We start from the raw sequence: 19,004 nt of genomic DNA, 5'->3' as shown, positions 1-19,004 counted from the left end.
GATCACACAACAAATGACAGGTTGGGACTTGGAACCTAAGTCTTATGACTCCCATTCTGGCAAAGATGCTCCTTTCACTGTAGACTACCTCACTGAAGCTCCCCCACCCCTACAATTTACAGATGAGGAAAGTGATGCCCAGAGAGGTGGATGATTTGCTCGCCATAACACAGGTAGTAAGTATTATAGTCCAGATTCAGAATCATGTTCTTTGACTCCCAGATCTGACATTCTTTCAACCTTGTATATTATGCTTTAGCTATAATTAAAATGCTCATAGCAAACACCATGATGAAAAAAATCCACATGAAGAATCTGTCGATCACTTTTGCTACCTTCTTCCATTCGATTCCTTTTGCATTATTGGTCCGGTGATCTTTGAGGCACTTAGCAATGTACTCAATATTCCTTGTCAGGGCTACATACCGGGCACAGTAGCCATCTGCATCTTTGGGATTCTCAGCCTGGGTTCCCAAGTCATTATTTAAAAGTCTGTTGATTTCCTTCTTTTGGACAATGTTATTGTCTCTGTTCCTGTGCCCTTTCTGATGCAGCTCTGGGAGTCTGCCACAGCCCTTCTGGTGATGGTTTCGTTCTTTGTTATGGTGTGGGCTGGCACAACTTTCCCCAACATCATAAACAAATAAGATCTTGGACATGTACTTCAAGATGACTACCCTTGCCCACTGGGGGACTGGTTTGGCTTCAGCACCACAGAAGTGAATATTCATCACCATGATGGTCAGTGCAGTTGATGCTGTTATCAGGGCCATTGTTGCTATGTAGTATTTGCCTCAAATCAAGAAAAAAAAGGAATTTGCATTAAAAAATAACTTTTCTTTTTCTTCTATCCCTACCCCTATACTTCCCAAGTCAAAACCTTTGTTCACTCTAGTTTTAAAGAGCAGATAGAATTTTATTTGATCAAACGTCAAAATTCCAGACTCCAAGTTAAATCCACTATCCTCTATGCCACTTGGCTTATAAACTGAAGAGGTTGAATCTGATGATTCTAGATTCCTTTCCAATTCTAACAGCTTGTGTTCTATGCAAATTGCAATCAATTATGCAGAAATCTGGAACTGACTGATCTGACCCCAAAAGCATTTATTTAAGTATCTACTATATTAAAGACAATAGAAGTAGAATGACATTTTTTAACTGCCTAGTATGTGCCCTACATCGTCATCACCACCCTCATTATCATTACTGTCAAGCTGTGATTCATTCACTTTGAGCACATAGCCATCATTACTCTTCTTAATATAACCACCACTACTGCTACTCACCGATCAGAGGAACGTTCTCAGAAGGAGGCATAATCTCTGCAACCATTAATTGAAATACGGTCATGGCCAATAGGACAGTGACTCCCAGGGACACTTTTTCACCAGAGGCTGCTGGGAGGTAAAAACTCAAGGGGGCCAAAAAAGATATTAGCACACATGGAATCAATAAGTTAACAATATAGAAAGATGACTTCCTCTTCAGAATAAGAGTAAAGGTTATGTCTGGGTAAGGCTCAGAGCAGCATCCATAAGTGATCACATTCTTTACTGCAGGCATTCCATGGATTTCCCACTCCACATCTTCAATGAAATCAGAGAGGTCTCCACTATCCAATGCATTAAATATATCCACTTGATTACCATTATAGGTCCAGGAACCAAAGGTCAGGTTGCACTGCTGATCATCAAAAGGGAAATAAGATACATCAACTACACAGGAACTCTTGGTTATAGCTGGGGAATCCCAAGTAATGAGCCCATCATATCTGAGGACCACATTTGTATTCACTGGCTCTGAAGATTCATCATCAGCTCTAAGTGGGGGGGGGGGGACAAAAGTGAAAAAATAAAAGCTGTTAATTAGAATGTAGTTTAATTCATCGTCTCATTTTCTTCCCAATTTTCCCATCCTCCAAAGTAGTTCTCTATCTTTTAACTTTCTACATCAAAGTCTCCATATTCTGCTAAGCACTTAGGCTCAAGGAGACAGTTACATACTCAGTGAGCAGAGCACTGGGCCTGGTCTTCCTGACCTGACTTTGTGCACTTACTAGCTGTGTGATCCTGGGCAAGTTGATTAACCTCTGTCTGCTTTAATCCACTGGAGAAGGAAATAGCAAGCCATTCCAGTATCTTTGCCAAGAAACTCCCATGGAGAGCATTGGCACGCTATGGAGTGCTCTATGGAGTCACAAAGAGTTGGACACAACTGAACAAAACCTTAGACTCAAAAGTTTAGAGTTGTTGATCATTCAGCTCTCTCTTTCACCTTATATTCAGTTAGTTACCAAGTCCTGTGGAGTTGTTCCTTTGAAACACTGCTTCTGAATGGGAGGGAGAAAATATCGACAATTTGGGGCAAGGGGAGGTGAAGGTGAAGGTGGGGGGCGGGTGAAGGAAAGATTAGGGAAGCCTTCATAAATGAGATGACCCTTGAGCCAAATGTTGAAGAAAGACAAGGATTCTGAGAGGTGGGGATGAAGAAGAAATTCATTCCCGTCCTGAAGAATTGCTGTTGTAATTGCACAGAGATGGGAGGAGTGTCAAGGTTGAGAAAAAGCTTGCCTGGAAGGTAGAGTTTGTAAAGAAGCGTGGTATGAAGGCTGGATATGTAGCCTGAAGCTATATTGTCAAGGGCATTAAATGCCAGGCAGAAGAGTTTATATTTTATCCTAGGGGCAATGGAAACAATTTAATGTTTTTTGAGTGAGGTCAGTACCTTAGTAAGACTATTTTGACGGTGGTATGGACAGTGGAGGACACACTGAGAAGGCATAGACCAGAAACAGGGAGGCTAACTAGGAAGTTTCAAAAGATATGGGTGGCCACGTGAGTACAGAAAATGGGAAGAAGGAAATACGTTTTGGAGATAGAATCGATATCGGTAACTGATTCGATATAGGGCAGAAGAGGGATAATCAGGAATAATATAAACAATAATAATGATAATAATAAGAGCTAGCATTTATATAATGCCTACTATGTGCCAGGCACAGGGCTAAGTGCTTTACAAACATTATCTCATTTGATCCTCACAACAATCCTGAAAGTAGGTGCTCTTATTGCCCCTATTTTATAGATGAAGAAACCAAGGCAAATAGAGGTTAAGTGACTTGTCCAAGGTCACACAGTCAGTGAGGGTCTGAGGCCAGATCAAGAATGACTCCAAAGTTACATACCCAAGGTAACTGGGTGGTGCCTTAAACAGGAGTTGGATAAAGGAGGGTCAGGTTGAGGGAGGGAGGAAAGTAATGAGGTCTATAATGAATATGTTGAATTTAAGATGTCTGTGGAAAACCAAGTTGATATGCCACAGGCAAGGGACAAGGCAGGACTCTTCCAAATGAATTTGCTCCCTAGAAGATTGTACATGCTAACTAACCAGAGTGATAATTTAGCCAATGGCCCTTTAGTGACCTGGGAAACTTCATGACAACAGTTCACATTTCTATGACTCTTTGATGTTTACAAAGCACTTCCCTCACCTCATCCTTGTAAGGAAGCTTTTTACAGAAAAGGAAAGTGACCTGCCTAGGGTCCCACAGGGACAAAACCCCTGCATGTAAGTGTCCTCTGACTTCGGATTCAGCATTTTCTCTACTACATCTGCCTGTCCTCCCTCTCCAGACTGTCAGATTCCCAGAGAGAGCAGCACTTACTAGAAGGATCTGATTAAATGTCCTTAGTAGGCATCAGACTTCTATAAGGACATTCAGCATTTTTGCTACCTAGATTTGATGCTCCTTCAGAACATGAAAGTAATTAGAGCTAATATTTTTATAGCACTTCATATACATTATCTCGTTTAATCCTTACCACCCATGAGGCAGGTGCTGTTATTATCCCCACTTAACAGATGATAGGTCAAACATTTTGTCCACTGTCACCTAGTTTTCAAGCATCTGAAGCAGGCTTTGAACTCAGTTTCCTTAAATCCAAGGCCCAGATTCTGTCTATTATACTGCCTAGCTACCTGCTCATCTCTAGGACTACAACGGTATTATTTAAAGTACCTAAACTGTTTATTCAAAAGCATCGGTGACTATTTGTACATCATTTACAAAATGCATAGGATCCTCAGCCTCCACCACTTCTGTGTACGTGGCACCGTGCTGCTAGGCTTTGGAACATGACTCTGTCTCCCTCTCTTGTCCTAATAGGCAGCTAAAGTGGTAAAGGGACAGACTGCCAGATCCAGAATCTGACAGGCCTGGTTTCAAATCCTGCCCCAGATACATTCCAGTTGTACGACTCTCAGCAAGTCACTTAACCTTGTTCATCCTCTGTTCCCTCATCTGAAAAATGGGGGTAATAATGGTACCGACTTCATAGGGTTGTTGTGAGGATAATGGGAGACAATGTTTAATAAGTATACATGATATAAATATATTACATACTTAATATACAAATATATTTAATAGTAAAAATAAAAAGAATAATAGTAAACAAACCTCAATGCTAGCTGTTATTAGCAGCACACATTCTCAGATTGTTCCTCTTACATTAGAATTATGGGCAAAAATGTTATCTAATAGTCACGAATACACTCAGAGTTCCCACAAACACAGATACTCAGGAAATCTGAGCCAAAAGAGACACAAAATGCAAAAATACATTAAATGTTTTGTTAGGCTGGTTGTCCAATTCCTACACAAGGGCATAATTTCATGATGCTTGGAATATCCTTATGCTTGGATTCAAATAAATGACTAGCTGAAATATATGAAGATAGTGACACCCTGTTAGTTTCGATTCCAACTTACTTGTTATAAAGAACAATGTCTGGCCTCCATACTAAGTCACTGGGGATCCTGATGGTGTCTAGTCCATCATACTGGTCTCTGTCCCACTTGAGATATGCATCATACCAGATCTGGCGAATCCACAGATAGACTGTCAAAATTTGGTTTCTCTCATCCTGCAAGAGGACTCAGGATGTAGATATTTCTAGATAACAACTCAACCAGATGTATCCTTTCTCTAGAATACATTGTCAACTTCTGCTTTATGACCATTTCAAAGGTTTAATGTTAAATGCACAAACAACAGCTCTTAAAATTCTCCTTCCCTAAGTTAACTGACAAGTCTATCTTTTAAAATTATGCTTAGCTTAAAATGAGCAGATGTTCAGGTCCTGTCTGATGAATAGATCAATTTTCTCATGAAAACATACAAGGAGAGAGGAATGGCGGGGACAGAGAGAAAGAATGAAAAGAGAGAAGATAGAAAGAGTTAAAAGAGAGATGAGAGAAAGAAGAGAGATGAAAGAGGAGAGAAGAGAGGGAAGGAAGGAAAGAGGAGAAAGGGGAGAAGGAGAAAGAGAAGAAAAAGAACAAAGAAAGAGGAGAGGAGTAGAGAAGGGGAAGGAGGGAGGAAAGAGGGGAAAAGAGAAAGAGAGAGACAAAGGTAGAGACAGAAAAATGGGGGGGGGAGAGAGACAGAGAGAGAGACAGAGAGAGAGAGAGAGAGAGAGAGAGAGAGAGAGAGAGAGAGAGACAGAGAGAGAGAGAGAGAGAGAGAGAGAGAGAGAGAGAGAGAGAGAGAGAGAGAGACAGAGACAGAGAGAGACAGAGACAGAGACAGAGACAGAGACAGAGAGACAGAGAGAGACAGAGAGAGAGAGAGAGAGAGAGATCCATAATGTAGAGAAGGAAAGTGAAATCTCATGACTGTATGTATTCTCAAATGCAGAATAAGATATAGTATCTTTTAAACACACACACACACACATACACACACACACACACACACACACACACACACACACACACACCTTGTTTCTATTTTCTTTCTCCAAGCATATTTTAAAGGTTTTACAGACATTTTTATTTTGCTCATTTACATACCAGACTGCTGAGTAGTCACATGTGAGGAAAATATCAGTGAAATTAACACCTTTGTGGAGTGAAGACCTCTCTTCCTCATCTCACCCATCTCCCTTTAAGCCTACACAAAATAACTCCTGCTCCTATCCCCTCTTACTACCCTAGCTAAGAAGTTGTTTCTTTTGGAAATAAGGTTGCCAACCTAAACAATATCTCGAATAGACACTCACTTAGTGTTACTTACCATATCTTTAATTTGGGAGAGAGTAATCTGCAGAGTGACATTCAATACTTTGTCTGTATCTTCCACTGGTCTCAGGGCATTGGAGTAATCTTCAAAAAGATCATTAAATAGCTTCTGCGCATATTTTCCTTCTGCTGCCTCTATGACTGCATTTTACAAAAATTTGGTACTGAGTCAATCAATACTCAGAACATAGTCTGTGTCTTGGAGCAGAATGGGTTTTCAGCATATGATGCTGTATGTGCTCTCTTCTCCCACCCCCCACCCATGCCAAAAAATCAGGCTTGCTCCAGCTTTTTGGAAACATTACCATCTATTCATCCCTTTCTGCAATGAATGTATGCCCCTGGTCAGCTGTGTGCTTGCCCCCAGTCAGCTCCCTTACACAGTTCCCCCCTATTCCCAGAGATCCAGCTCTTGGGTCTGAACCTTGGTCCCAGATATGCTAAGCCAGGGTGACAGATACAAATGCACAGCCACTAGCAACTGTCCTCTCACCTCTCAATCTTGAGGCTGCCCACAAAATCCAGCAAAGGGAAAAGCAGGAATGGGGCCAGTCCATCCTTTCCATAAACTCCTTGACCCTGAGCCAGAGATGGAGGTGATTTTCACTTTCTTTGATTCTATGAGAAATTACAGACTTAGCATAGATGGAAAATTTCTATAAGTCACAGGTTTTTCTTTCTTGGGAGCACCTGTCACCACCACCACAGTGAATGAGAAATCTCTTGTGGTACTGCCCAGTGAACCTGTGTTCATGCTGACGTCCTGTTACCCGCCCCCCCCCCCATCTCTGTCTCATGCATATTCCTCACCACAAGTAACCTGAGCATAGTCTGTTCTGCTCCTGCTGATGAATGAAGCCTGAGATGATGTCTGGAGCTCGAGGGAGTCAGGCCCAGAGTTAATAGCTTCACAGTGAGGAAGCAAACCCCAGGTCATCCTCTGCTACCCTCACCCTGAATACTTAAATCACACATCTGGAAGAGCTTTGGGGGGAAGAGAAAGGAAATAATAACAGAAATGGCCCCCCTTTTCCCCCACACTCCTGCCACAAAAACTTCTTTATGCCTGAAGAGGTGGCTTTATGTCATGGGAATTTATTCAGATTCCCAGGGGTATCTCCTGAGAACCCCCACCTCCAACATGCTGAGATCAAGTGAATAAAAAGTTTGTTGAAATACTGATATCAGCTGAACAAGATAAAGTGAGGATGAAAATGATTTTATCTGAAAAAAAAAAGAGATAATTCCAGAGTTGAAACTTTGGACTGTTTACTTTTCTTTCTTTCAGTCCTTCCACATAGATTGTTTCCTATTCTTTTAGTCTATCAACTTAAGTACCCTCTGGGTTCTAGGATCCAGTTCTGACTTTGTGGGTCCAGAAATATGTATGTGTGTGTGTATAGATTTGTATATATAAAATATATATTTATATATATAAAATGTGTGTGTGTGTATGTATGTGTGCATACACCTAATTGGCCCATGCTGAGCTGACTGGCCCTGGGAATCTGGCTCAGGGGCCACCCAAACTCACAAGAAATTTATGTGTAAAAATAATAGTCAGCATTTGTAAAGCACTTTAAAATTTACAAAGCCCTTTACATATTTTATCTCAGTTGGTCCTCACAACAACCCTATGATATAGGTGTTATTAATATTTCCATTTTTTTTGGAGGAGGGAAGGCAGGGCAATTAGAGTTAAGTGACTTGCCCAAGGTCACATGGCTAGTAAGTGTGTCAAGTGTCTGAGGCCAGATCTGAACTCAGGTCCTCCTGACTCCAGAGTTGGTGCTCTATTCACTGCGCCACCTAGCCGCTCCAATATTTCCATTTTATAGATGAGGAAACTGAGCCTCAGAGAAGCTTAAGTGATTTGCCCAGGGTCATATGGCCAGCAAGTGTCTGTGGCAGGATTTGAACTCAGGTCTTCCTGACTCCATGTTTATCTACTTCAACACCCTGATGCCTCTAAGGTAACAATGACATTATTGATGATGATGCATCTTCATCTTCATTTCAACATCTTCAATTCAACAAAATTCATGAAGCACCTACTGTGCGCCATTCACTGTGAACATTTTGGGGATGCAGAGACCAAAACTAAAACCAAACCAGTACCTACCCTCAAGGAACTTATAGTCTACTATCTTGTGCATAGTATTCAATGTTTTATCAACTGCAATTTCATACACATACTGTTATTTGATTACCAAAACACAACTCTTTTTATTAATTTGCTATGTGAAATTCAGCTGCCAAGTAGACCAGGAATTCACATCAACACAATTCTTCCCAACAGTAAAACTTACCTGGAAAACTCAAGAGAAGGTTGCTTTGCCATAGAGAATCAGACCAATGGGAGATGGATGTTTCCATTTTCTTCAAACTGCCTCAATCTAATAAGCCATCGGGAGACACACCTACCAAGTGGGTCATATATTTATCAACAGCTCTCCCTTACAGCTGTATAGACACGAACAAAGCTGTTTCTGTCTGCCCCCCTTTTTATGAATCCCCTTTTTGGAGAGTATTCATGTGATGCTAATTTCTCGTGGTTTCCCCATTGCCATCTGACTGGCCTGTCTGTTATTTTTAAAGATCATATTTTCCTAGTGACCTGATTTGCCACTAGGTGGTGCAGTGAAAGAGCACCAGCCCTGAAGTCAGAAGAACCTGAGTTCAAACTTGATCTCAGACATTTGACACTTTACTAGCTGTGTGACCTTGGGCAAGTCACTTAACCCCAATTGCTTTCCTCCCTCAAAAAATAATAAAAAATAAATAAATAATTGCTGATCGATTGGTCACATAACTCTAGTTAGCAGATTACTTCTTCTAAACTAGAAGAGGTAATCATCTATACAATCTCACATAATCCACATAGATCTTATATATATATATATATATAGTTAAATTGCATGTTGTCTCTCCCCAATAGAAGGCGATCTTGGGATCAGGGAACAGGGATTGAGTTTTTGCTTTTCTTTGCTTAATAAATGCTTGTTGACTGACTGAACCACTTAAAAAATCTCATATTCAATTCAATGATGTTTCTTATTTGCTATGTGCAAAGCACTATACTACATGTTGGTAGTATAAAATAAAATAAAACAATTTAAATCCCTACCCTCAGGAAGGTTATATTCTCCTTGGGGAATATAGAACGTATACAGACAAGTATAATATAAGGTAACATGAAGGAGAGATCCCTGACAATTGGGGGATGATCAGGAGGGCTTCAGAGATGAAATGCCCCCTGAACTGGACTTTGAAGTGAGATAAGGATTCTGAGAGGCAGAGGAAATAATACATTCCAAGCAAAGTTTATATTCATTCTAATGTCTTTAATAGGGCTGAAGAGTGGCTTATTGCTTTGGGTGGGGAAGGGAAACATTTACCTGAGTTGAAACAAGAGGATCACTTGTTCAACTCTCAGTTATTTTGGAATTCAATTAGCCAGAATATTCCCTTCTCCAAGTATGCCAGTTTACTGAATTTCATGAAATGCTGTTGAAAACTTGAACAGTTCAGTGCTTAATTAAACCTGGTTGAGTCAGAAAGTTGTCGTTCGAATGCCAGCAGAATTGTAATGGGGCCCCAGGCACAGAAGTTCTGATAGCATCATTCAGCAGATGACATGATCATATCACTTTAGGGTAACCACAGAACATTAAGGTCAGAAAAACAAACCAAAAACTCCAGTGAAACATGTTTCTAGAAAGCACACTAATTCATTCAGTGTCTATCCATACATACACACACATACACACACACAGACATACATACACACTCTAGCTTCTTGTCTTAAACAACCACAATTTAATTAATTCATTAGAGTTCTGGGAGAGAGCCTTCCATCCTTTGCAGTCTAGTTTTCAAACATTTTATAGCACTGCACTAGACCTTTGAAGTCATAAAAAAAATAAAGGAGATGGGAATCTTTGTTAATGACCAATAGAAAAATTCTAGGAGAAAAGGAAGCACATTTCAGAATCTTCAGGATACTCTGACTTCCAGCCAATAATGGATCACACATATGTGATCCATAAGATATCTAAGAATCTTGTGCCTAAAATTCCCCTGGTCACAGAGAGTAAGAAGGAGGAACCATAAGATCCTAGATTAAAGTTGACAAAAATGGCCAAAGATGGGAATAGCCCAGGCTGTAGGAGTTTGGAGAAAGATAAGCATACTAGCACATTGTTGATGGAGCTGAGGTTCAGTACAACCATTTTTGGAAAGCAATTTGAAATTATGCAAATAAAATGAATAAAATTCCTACTTGTTATTGTTCACTTGTGTCAGATTCTTCGTGACTCCATGGAGATTTTTCTTCTTTAAAATTAAAAATTTTTCCCCAATTACCTTTAAAGACAATTTTTAACATTTGTGGATTTTTTTTAACTTGAATTCCAAATTCTCTCGTTCCCTCCCTCCTTATTGAGAAGGTAGCAATTTGATGTAGGTTATACATGTGCAGTCATGCAAAACATATTTCCATATTAGTCATGTTGTGAAAGAAAACATAAAACAAAAAAAAAACCAAGAAAACTCAAGTTTTTAAAAAAGTATCCTTCAATCTGCATTCAGACTCCATCAATGCTTTCTCTGGAGGTAGAGAGCATTTGTTTATAAGTTCTCCAGAATTGTCTTGAATCATTGTATTGCCAGGAAGAGCTAAGTCATCCACAGTTGACCATTGTACAATATTGCTCTTACTGTGCAAAATGTTCTCCTGATTCTGCTCACTTCACTTTGCATCAGTTCATGTAAGTCTTTTCTAGATTTTTCTAAAACATCCTGTTCTTATAGTACAATAGTGTTCCATCACAATCATATACCACAACTTGTTCAGTCATTCCCCAATTCTTTGACATAAAAAGAGCTGCTATAAATATTTTTGTACATATGGGTCCTTTTCCTTTAAAAAAAAATTTCTTTGGGGTACAGACCGAGGAGTGCTAGGGTAGGGTCAAAGGGTAAGCACAGTTTTATAGCCCTTTGTGCATAGTTCTAAATTGTTCTCCAGAGTGGATGAATCAATTGCACCAAGAGTACATTAGTGTTTCAATTTTTTGTATGGGGTTTTCTTAGCAAAGATACTGGAATGGTTTGCCATTCCCTTCTCCAGTGGATTAAAGCAAACAGAGATTAAGTGACTTGCTTAGGATCACACAGCTAGTGAGTGTCTGGGCCAGATTTGAATATAGGTCTTCCTGACTGTAAGCCCTGCGCTCTATCCACTAAACCAAGTAGCTGCCTCTAAAATGTCCACTACTAGGCATATACCCCATATATAAATATATATAAAGTTCCCATATATACCAAAACACTTATAGAATTGTTTTTTTTTTTTTGTGGTAGCAAAGAATTGGAAACAAAGTAGATGCCATTGATTAAGGCACGATTAAACACATTATGGTACATGAATGTAATATTACTGTGCTGTAAGGATTGTCTAATATGATGAATACAGAGAAACAGTGAAAGATTTACATAAACTTATACAGAGTGAAGTATCCAGAGCCAAGAAAATAGTATACATATTGACTACAAGAATATAAAAAGAAAGAAGTCAATCATCAATTAAAAGAGAATATTACAAAATTACAAAGAACCAATATGAAATATGACAAGATATTACCACCTCCTTTCCCTTACAGAAGTGGGAGTTCTATGAATATGGAACATTACATATATTTTCAGACTTTTTCAAAGCATTGCTTGATTTTGCTGATTTTTTTCTCTTCTTTTTAATTTCCTTTTATTTTTAAAATATTGCTATTTGGGATGATTCCCTGGAAAGATGAAGAGTTTCTCCTCTTCATAACAGGAGAAAACTTGGTGGCATAAAAACAAAATATATCAACAAAATTTATTTTAAAAAATATAAGGTCCTTTAAAGCAAGGACTGTCTCACTTTTTAAAATCAAATTTTATAATAGTAGTAAAAAAAAATTTCTGTTTCCTCTTCCTCCCACCACCACCCCCACTAAAGAAAAGAAAAGTAAAAAAAAATCTTGTTACAAATATGCAATCAAACAAAACCAATCCAAGCATTGGCCACGTCCAGAAAATATATGTCTCCTTCTGGGTCCATTACTTCCCAGGTCAGGAGGTAGGCAGAATGTTTCATCAACTGTCTTCTGCAATTATGATTGACTATTGCATTAATCAGAGTTCAGTCACTGTAGTGATCAGAGTTTTACTGTTTCACTTTTGTATTTCTATTCTCCAGGACCTAGATCAATGCTTGGCATATGATAGGTGCTTTAAAATACCTTTTCATTCATTCATTCTAGACCTTTTAACATTTCATATAAAACAGTGCAGAGCTTGGGCTCATCTTTTGTTATCCCTTGTCTATGACTTGCTCACCTCCTTTTCCAATCATAGTTTTATAAGTGCTATCTTTTACACCACTGCTTGTGCACAGGTAAACACTGCTTATATGTGTCATACCCTCAATGAAGACTACATGTGTCTCCAATGCCATTTGATTCTTATAAGATCAGTTCAGGTGTTCCATGACTGCTTACCCACATGACATCATCTGGAGAGTACTGCTGTTAAAAAGACAGGAACATTGAAAATACACCAGAGATAATTACATCTACATGTGACAAATTTTCTTTTAAGATCCCAGAGCAGAGATAATTCTATTACAACAAACTGTATTGTTTTTTATTTTGTGGAGAAAGAGGGAGAGGGAAGTTTTTGGATTATCTCTTTTAATACCGTGGCCCCTTCTCATTTCTCTCTGTTTGTAATTAACATCATATCATGCTAATGATGATAAATATCATGTTTTCCTAAAGTTTTCCTAACACCACAAATGTGTCACAAACAGAAAAAGACCAGGAAACATCACTGTGATAGAACACAAGATGGTCCCATTATGACCATGGTGTTTCTGAACAGAGGAAAAAAATTGTCTGGTCACACAGGTAAGTGCATCAAGTCCCAAGTTCTCTTAAGGATGCCACTCCAGGCTCTAATACCTTTCTTTTTGCTCTCCTCAAGAAATAAAAGAAAATCCTTCCCCTTATGGACACATAGATTCCACTAGTCCCCAGATTTTTAATGCTCAAAAACTGACCTACTCAACATTTCCAGCTCAAGAAAAAGTTCTTTAAAAATGTATTTAATATTTAATTTTTCCCCAATTATGTGTAAAAATAATTTTTAACATTCATTAAAAAATTTTTAGTTCTCTCCCTCCCTTCCCACCTCCGTCATTGAAAAGGCAAGCAACTTAATAACTTGGGGAAAAGTTAATAAAGTTCATTAAAAGAAATTAACAGAGGTAAGAAATGTTCATGGATGACGAGACCCGTAGGATTTCTTTTTTCTGGGGCAGGAAGGCAGTCTGGTAAATGATATGGAGTATTCAATTCCTCCCGATGAATGATCTACAAAGATAATATTACACACAGAGATGTCTTGCCAGAGGGCATATACTGTTTCCCACAGGAGTAACTTGTCTTGACTGCTGATAGTTCTGTCTAGTGAAGGTTTGTGGTTCTTTTCTACCCTGTGTCATAATTCTGCTCAGAGCCAATGGTCAGATTGTATTTATGAAAACATCCTTTCAAATCGATGTTAAGGTGCACCTGCAGAAAGAAGCCTGTTTGTTGATGACCCTGACCACCTGAAAACTGGCAGACAGCATTCAGTGAGAAAAGGACTGATGTCTATGAAGGGGTCTATTATGTAAGACTGAAGAAAATTTACCATACTGGCATCACAGTGAAGTGTTCATTTGGGCTTTTAGGTAGGTGCATGGAAGGGGGATTTGTTTTTTTAAAAGTTTTTTTCTAACCTTAAAGTATCAAGTAAATATGAGCCTCTCCACAATTAGCTAGGCCTGATACCAAGACTGTACTTGAAGCCTTTCTAGCTTAGTAGTCAGTACCTTGGGTAGAAAGGCAGTATGAAGTGAAAGCAGAAGAAACATTGAATGTAAAATCAGAGAATATGGCCTCAAATCCCACTCTGCCAACTGGCAGTGAGACCTTGTCCAAATAATTTAACATCTCTGAGTCTTGGTTTCCTCATCTATGAAATGAAGGGATGAGATTAGATAATCCTGAAGTTCTAAATCTTTCCAGTTTTAAATCTATCATCTTATGGTCAGGGGTGTGCTAGACTCGGATCAAACTGACTCAGGAGAGCTAATTGTTAAATTTTCAGCGTGAAAGTGCAAATTTACATTTGCAATTCAGCAACTGATAACAAATCTTGATTTACTGTTATTTTTTATTGTCTAGACTTAAGATGCTATCACTTTTTTTGGTCTTTATTAATCTGTTTGCTTACTTTTAGTTTACAAAATTCAATTCCACAATTCCTTGAGTTTAAAATTTTCTCTCCCTTTCTCCCCTCCCCCCAACGCCACATGATGGCATACAATCAAGTATAGGATCTGCAAATACTTTCACATTAGACATCAGTCAAGTTATAAAGACTGATTGTATCAGATGGAATGAAAAATGGTAAAGAGGAAACAAAACCAAACAAGAAAAAGAAAAAGATCAGGTGGTATGCTTCAGTCTGGATTCAGACTCAGTTCTTTCTAGTTCTTTCTCTAGATGTAGACATCTCTCTCCATCATGAGTCTTTTGGGGTTGACTTATAACCCTGCATTGCTGAGAAGAGTCCAGTTTATCAAAGTTGGTCATCACACATATGTTGTGTCTGTAATTGTGTACAAATTTCTCCTGGCTCTACTCTTCTCATTAAGCATCAGTTTGTGTAAGCCTCTCCAGGTAAATATGAAGTCCATCTGCTCCTCATTTCTTATAGCACAATAATATTCCATTACATGCATATACCAGTCATTCCCCAAATGATGGGAACCCCCTTAATTTCCAATTCTTTGCCACTACAAAAAGAGTTGCTATACATATTTTTGTACATATGGGTCCTCCTCCCACTTCTATGATCTCTTTGAGATATAACCCTAGAAGTGGTATTGCTGGATCAAAGGGTATGAAATTATTTATAGCCCTTTGGGCATAATTCTAAATTACTCTCCAGAAAGGCTGGACCAGTTCACAACTCCACCAGCAATGCAATAGTGTTCCAATTTGCCCACATCCTCTCCAGCATTTGTCATTTTCCTGTTTTGTCATCTTAGCCAATCTTGACTGGTGAGATGTGGTACCTCAGAGTTGTTTTGATTTGCATTTCTCTAATCAATAGTGATTTAGAGCATTTCTTCATGTCCTTATAGATATCTTTAATTTCTTCCTCTGAAAAATGCCTGTTCATATCCTTTGACCATTTATCAACTGGGGAATGACTTGTATTCTTATAGATTTGACTCAATTCTCTGTATATTTTAGAAATGAGTCCTTTATCAGAGACATAGTCTGTAAAAATTCTTTCCCAATTTCCCATCTCCCTCTTAATCTTGGTTACATTGGCTTTGTTTGTACAGAAACTTTTCAATTTCATGTAATCAAAATTATCCATTTTGCATTTTATAATGCCCTCTAATTCTTGTTTGGTCATAAACTCTTCCCCTCTCCACAAATCTGACAGGTAAACTATTCCTTGTTTTCCGAGATTGCTTACAGTATCAGCCTTTATACCTAGATCATGCACCCATTTAGACTTGATTTTGGTATATGGTGTTAGGTAATGGTCTATGCCCAGTTTCTGCCATACTATATTCCAGTTTTCCCAGCAGTTTTTGTAAAATAGTGAGTTCTTATCCCCAAAACTGGGGTCTTTGGGTTTATCAAACAATAGATTACTATAGTCATTGACTGCTGAGTCTTGTGTGCCCAATCTATTCCATTGATCCACTACTCTATTCCTCAGTCAGTACCAAGGAGTTTTGATGACTGCTGCTTTATAATACAGATTCAAATCTGGTATAGCTAGTCCACCTTCCCTAGCATTTCTTTTCTTTAATTCCCTTGATAGTCTGCAACATTTGTTCTTCCAAATGAATTTTGTTACTATTTTTTCTAGCTCTATAAAGTAGTTTTTTTTTTCAGTTTTCAAATGCTTCTGATTTACATCATTCATTTCTGCCAGATTTTGAGTTACAAATTTTCTCCCTGTTTTTCCCTTACTCACTGCCCCAAAATAGCAGTCCCACAGGATATCCCTCCTCCAATCTGCTCTCTCCCACATCTTCTCCCATACCCCCTTCGACTTTTCCAGTAGGGCATGGTGGATCTCTATGACCCAGTGCCTGTATAACTTTTTCCCAATTACAATGAAATAGTATTAATAATATATATATATATATATGTATATATATTTAAATATTTTATTTTAAAACTTTGAATTCCAGATTCATTATCTTTCTCCTTTGTCACCAACCCTTACTGAGAAGATAAGCAGTTCACTATAGGTTGTACATGTGTAGCTATATACAGTAGATATATTGTAAAAGACTGATTATATTTCCCTCCCTCCTATTCCACCTCCTACTTGTTCTATTCTCTACTTTGATCCTGTCCCTTTTCAAAAGTGGGTGCTTCCAACTTCCCTCCCCCCCAGCCTCCCTTCCATCATCCCCCCTCTCATCCTCTTCCCCCCTACTCTCCTATAGGGTGAGATACTCTATTTAGTGTGTATTTCATTCCCTCCCCGAGCCAAATTCAATGAGAATAAGGTTGACCCATTCCCTTTTGCCTTTCTATTCTTCCCCTCCATTGTAACCATTTTCTCTTGCCTCTTCTATATGAGATGGTTTACCCCCAATCTGTCTCTCCCCATCTCCTCTCATTATATTCCTCTCTCACCTCTTAATTTCACCTTTTAAGTATCATCCCTTCCTATTCAATTGGTCCTGTGCCCTCTATCTATGTATACCTGTAAACATATACACACACATTCACATATGTATTCATATGCCTGTGTACCCTCCAATATAGACAAATATATATATATATATATAATTTCTATTCCCTTCAACTATTTTCACACTGAGAAAAGTTTCATTAGTTACAATTATCATTTTTCCATGTAGGAATGTTAATAGTTCAACTTTGATAAGTTCCTTATGATTTCTTTTCCCTGTTTACCTTCTCATGCTTCTCTTGGTTCTTGTGTCTGAATGTCAAATTATCTATTCAACTCTGGTTTTTTCATCAAGAATGCTTGAAAGTCCTCTATTCCACTGAATGACTATATTTTCCCTGAAACATGATACTCAGTTTTGCTGGGTAGGTGATTCTTGGTTTTAATCCCAGCTCCTTTGACCTCCAGAACATCATATTCCAAGCCCTTCAATCCCTCAGTGTAGAAGCTGCCAGATCCTGTGTTATCTTGATTGTGTTTCCACAATATTCAAATTGTTTCTTCCTGGCTGCTTGTAATATTATCTCCTTGATCTGGGAATTTCAGAACCTGGCTATAATATTCCTAGGAGTTTTCTTTTTGGGATCTTTTTCAGGAGGTGATCAGTGGATTCTTTCAACCACTATTTTGTCTTCTGGTTCTAAAACATCATGGCAGTTTTCCTTGAGAATTTCTTGGAGGATGATTTCTAGGTTCTTTCTTTGATCATGGCTTTCAGGTAGTCCAATAATTTTTAAATTATCTCTCCTGGATCTATTTTCCAGGTCAGTGGTTTTTCCCATGAAATATTTCACATTGCCTTCTATTCTTTCATTTGTTTGGATCTATTTAACAGCATCTTGATTTCTCATAAAGTCATTACCTTCCATTTGCTCCAGTCTAATTCTGAAGGAATGATTCTCCTCAGTGAGCTTTTGAGATTCTTTTTCCATCTGGCAAATTTGGCTTTTCAAGCAATTCTTCTCCTCATTGCCTTTTTGAGCCTCTTTTGCCATTTGAGTTAGTCTGTTTTTTAAGGTGTGATTCTCGTCAGTCAGGCTGTTGACTCTCATTTCATAATTTTCTTGCATCGTTCTCATTTCTCTTCCCAATTTTTCCTTCACTTCTCTTATCTGCTTCTTAAGGTCCTCTATGGCCTGTAACCAGCTTGTAGTTTCCTTTGAATCTTTTGGTGCAGGTGTTCTGACTTCACTGTCTTCCTCCTGTTCCATGCTTTGCTCCTTTTTGTCCCCAAAGTAGGGGTCTAATGTTGGATTCTTCTGTTTGTTTTGCTTCCTTTTCCTGGTCATGTTGCCACTCAATTACTTGACTTTTGGGCTTTTTGCCACAGTAGGACTCTGCCACCAGACAGGGGAACTTCCATCCCAATCTCTGGGGTTTTCTCAGCTGCTAGAGGTATTAGTTGGGTGCCCTCTCTGAAGCCTCCACACACTCTGGCAAGCTGGTCACGAACCTCAGGACCTCCACCCTAGACTGCAATCCAGATCTAAGCAGGTTAAAGAAAGAGCAATTACCCCTCAGACTGGTCACTTGGTCCTCCTACACTCTGCAGGCCAGGAGCTGAAGCTGCCACATGGCGGTGGCTGCACTGCAGCCCTCAGAGGCTTCTCCCCCCAGGGGCAAAAGCCTATGCACTCCCAACTACTGGGTCCCAAAGTCCACACTGCACTGACCTCTCACTTGGTCCTTCGTATCTATGCCTTGATAATTCTGGACCATCACAGCTGCTGGTGATCTGAAGTCCCTCTAGCCAGTGGCTGGTCAAGCCCACCCTGAAGCTAAAACCTCGATGTGGGGCTGGGCTTGGCTCCCAGAACACTTCACTGGCCAATTCCTGCTGGCCTGCCGAGCTGTTCTCAGTGGGAGGTTAGCTTCTCTGTGTCATTTTGTGGGTTCTGTAGCTCCAAATTTTGTTCAGAGTCCCCTTTTACATGGATTGGAGGTGGTGAGAGCCAGAGCCATGTGGAGGTCCTCAAGATGCTATCACTTGATGGAAAAATGTTTAGATTGCAGATTAAATTTTAAAGCATGTTGTGTGCATATTCTCCCCTCCTCCATCATGGAAAGTTGACTGTTAAACATTTACCAGCACACCACTGCT

The 19,004-nt window shown here is 39.1% G+C and overlaps 1 protein-coding gene across 1 annotated transcript; it reads right to left on the bottom strand.

The window, feature by feature from the left end:
* Nucleotides 1-233: 233 nt before the first annotated feature.
* CHRNA9 (cholinergic receptor nicotinic alpha 9 subunit) lies at nucleotides 234-6,639 on the bottom strand. Its single transcript, XM_069105020.1, has 5 exons — nucleotides 6,576-6,639; nucleotides 6,078-6,223; nucleotides 4,772-4,926; nucleotides 1,290-1,822; nucleotides 234-793 (listed from the first exon to the last, which is right to left on the bottom strand). Exons 1-5 carry the CDS (start codon nucleotides 6,637-6,639, stop codon nucleotides 249-251), a joined length of 1,443 nt encoding a protein of 480 aa, XP_068961121.1. The 3' UTR covers nucleotides 234-248.
* Between the last annotated feature and the right edge of the window lie 12,365 nt (nucleotides 6,640-19,004).

Source organism: Petaurus breviceps, unplaced genomic scaffold (assembly GCF_028583685.1).
Source record: "Petaurus breviceps papuanus isolate PSGF00001 unplaced genomic scaffold, PetGlider_PUasm1.0 76, whole genome shotgun sequence".
NCBI lineage: Eukaryota > Metazoa > Chordata > Mammalia > Diprotodontia > Petauridae > Petaurus > Petaurus breviceps.
This window is presented reverse-complemented; position numbering and strand designations above follow the sequence as displayed.

Bases quoted from the DNA above. Each gene is read 5' to 3' on its own strand.
- CHRNA9 (XM_069105020.1), bottom strand. From the start codon at position 6,639: ATGGACTGGCCCCATTCCTGCTTTTCCCTTTGCTGGATTTTGTGGGCA. The intron at 6,224-6,575 runs GTGAGAGGACAG...TGTAAAATGCAG, and splicing joins GGCAGCCTCAAGATTGAGAG to TCATAGAGGCAGCAGAAGGA. The intron at 1,823-4,771 runs GTAAGTTGGAAT...CCCCCCACTTAG, and splicing joins GACATTGTTCTTTATAACAA to AGCTGATGATGAATCTTCAG.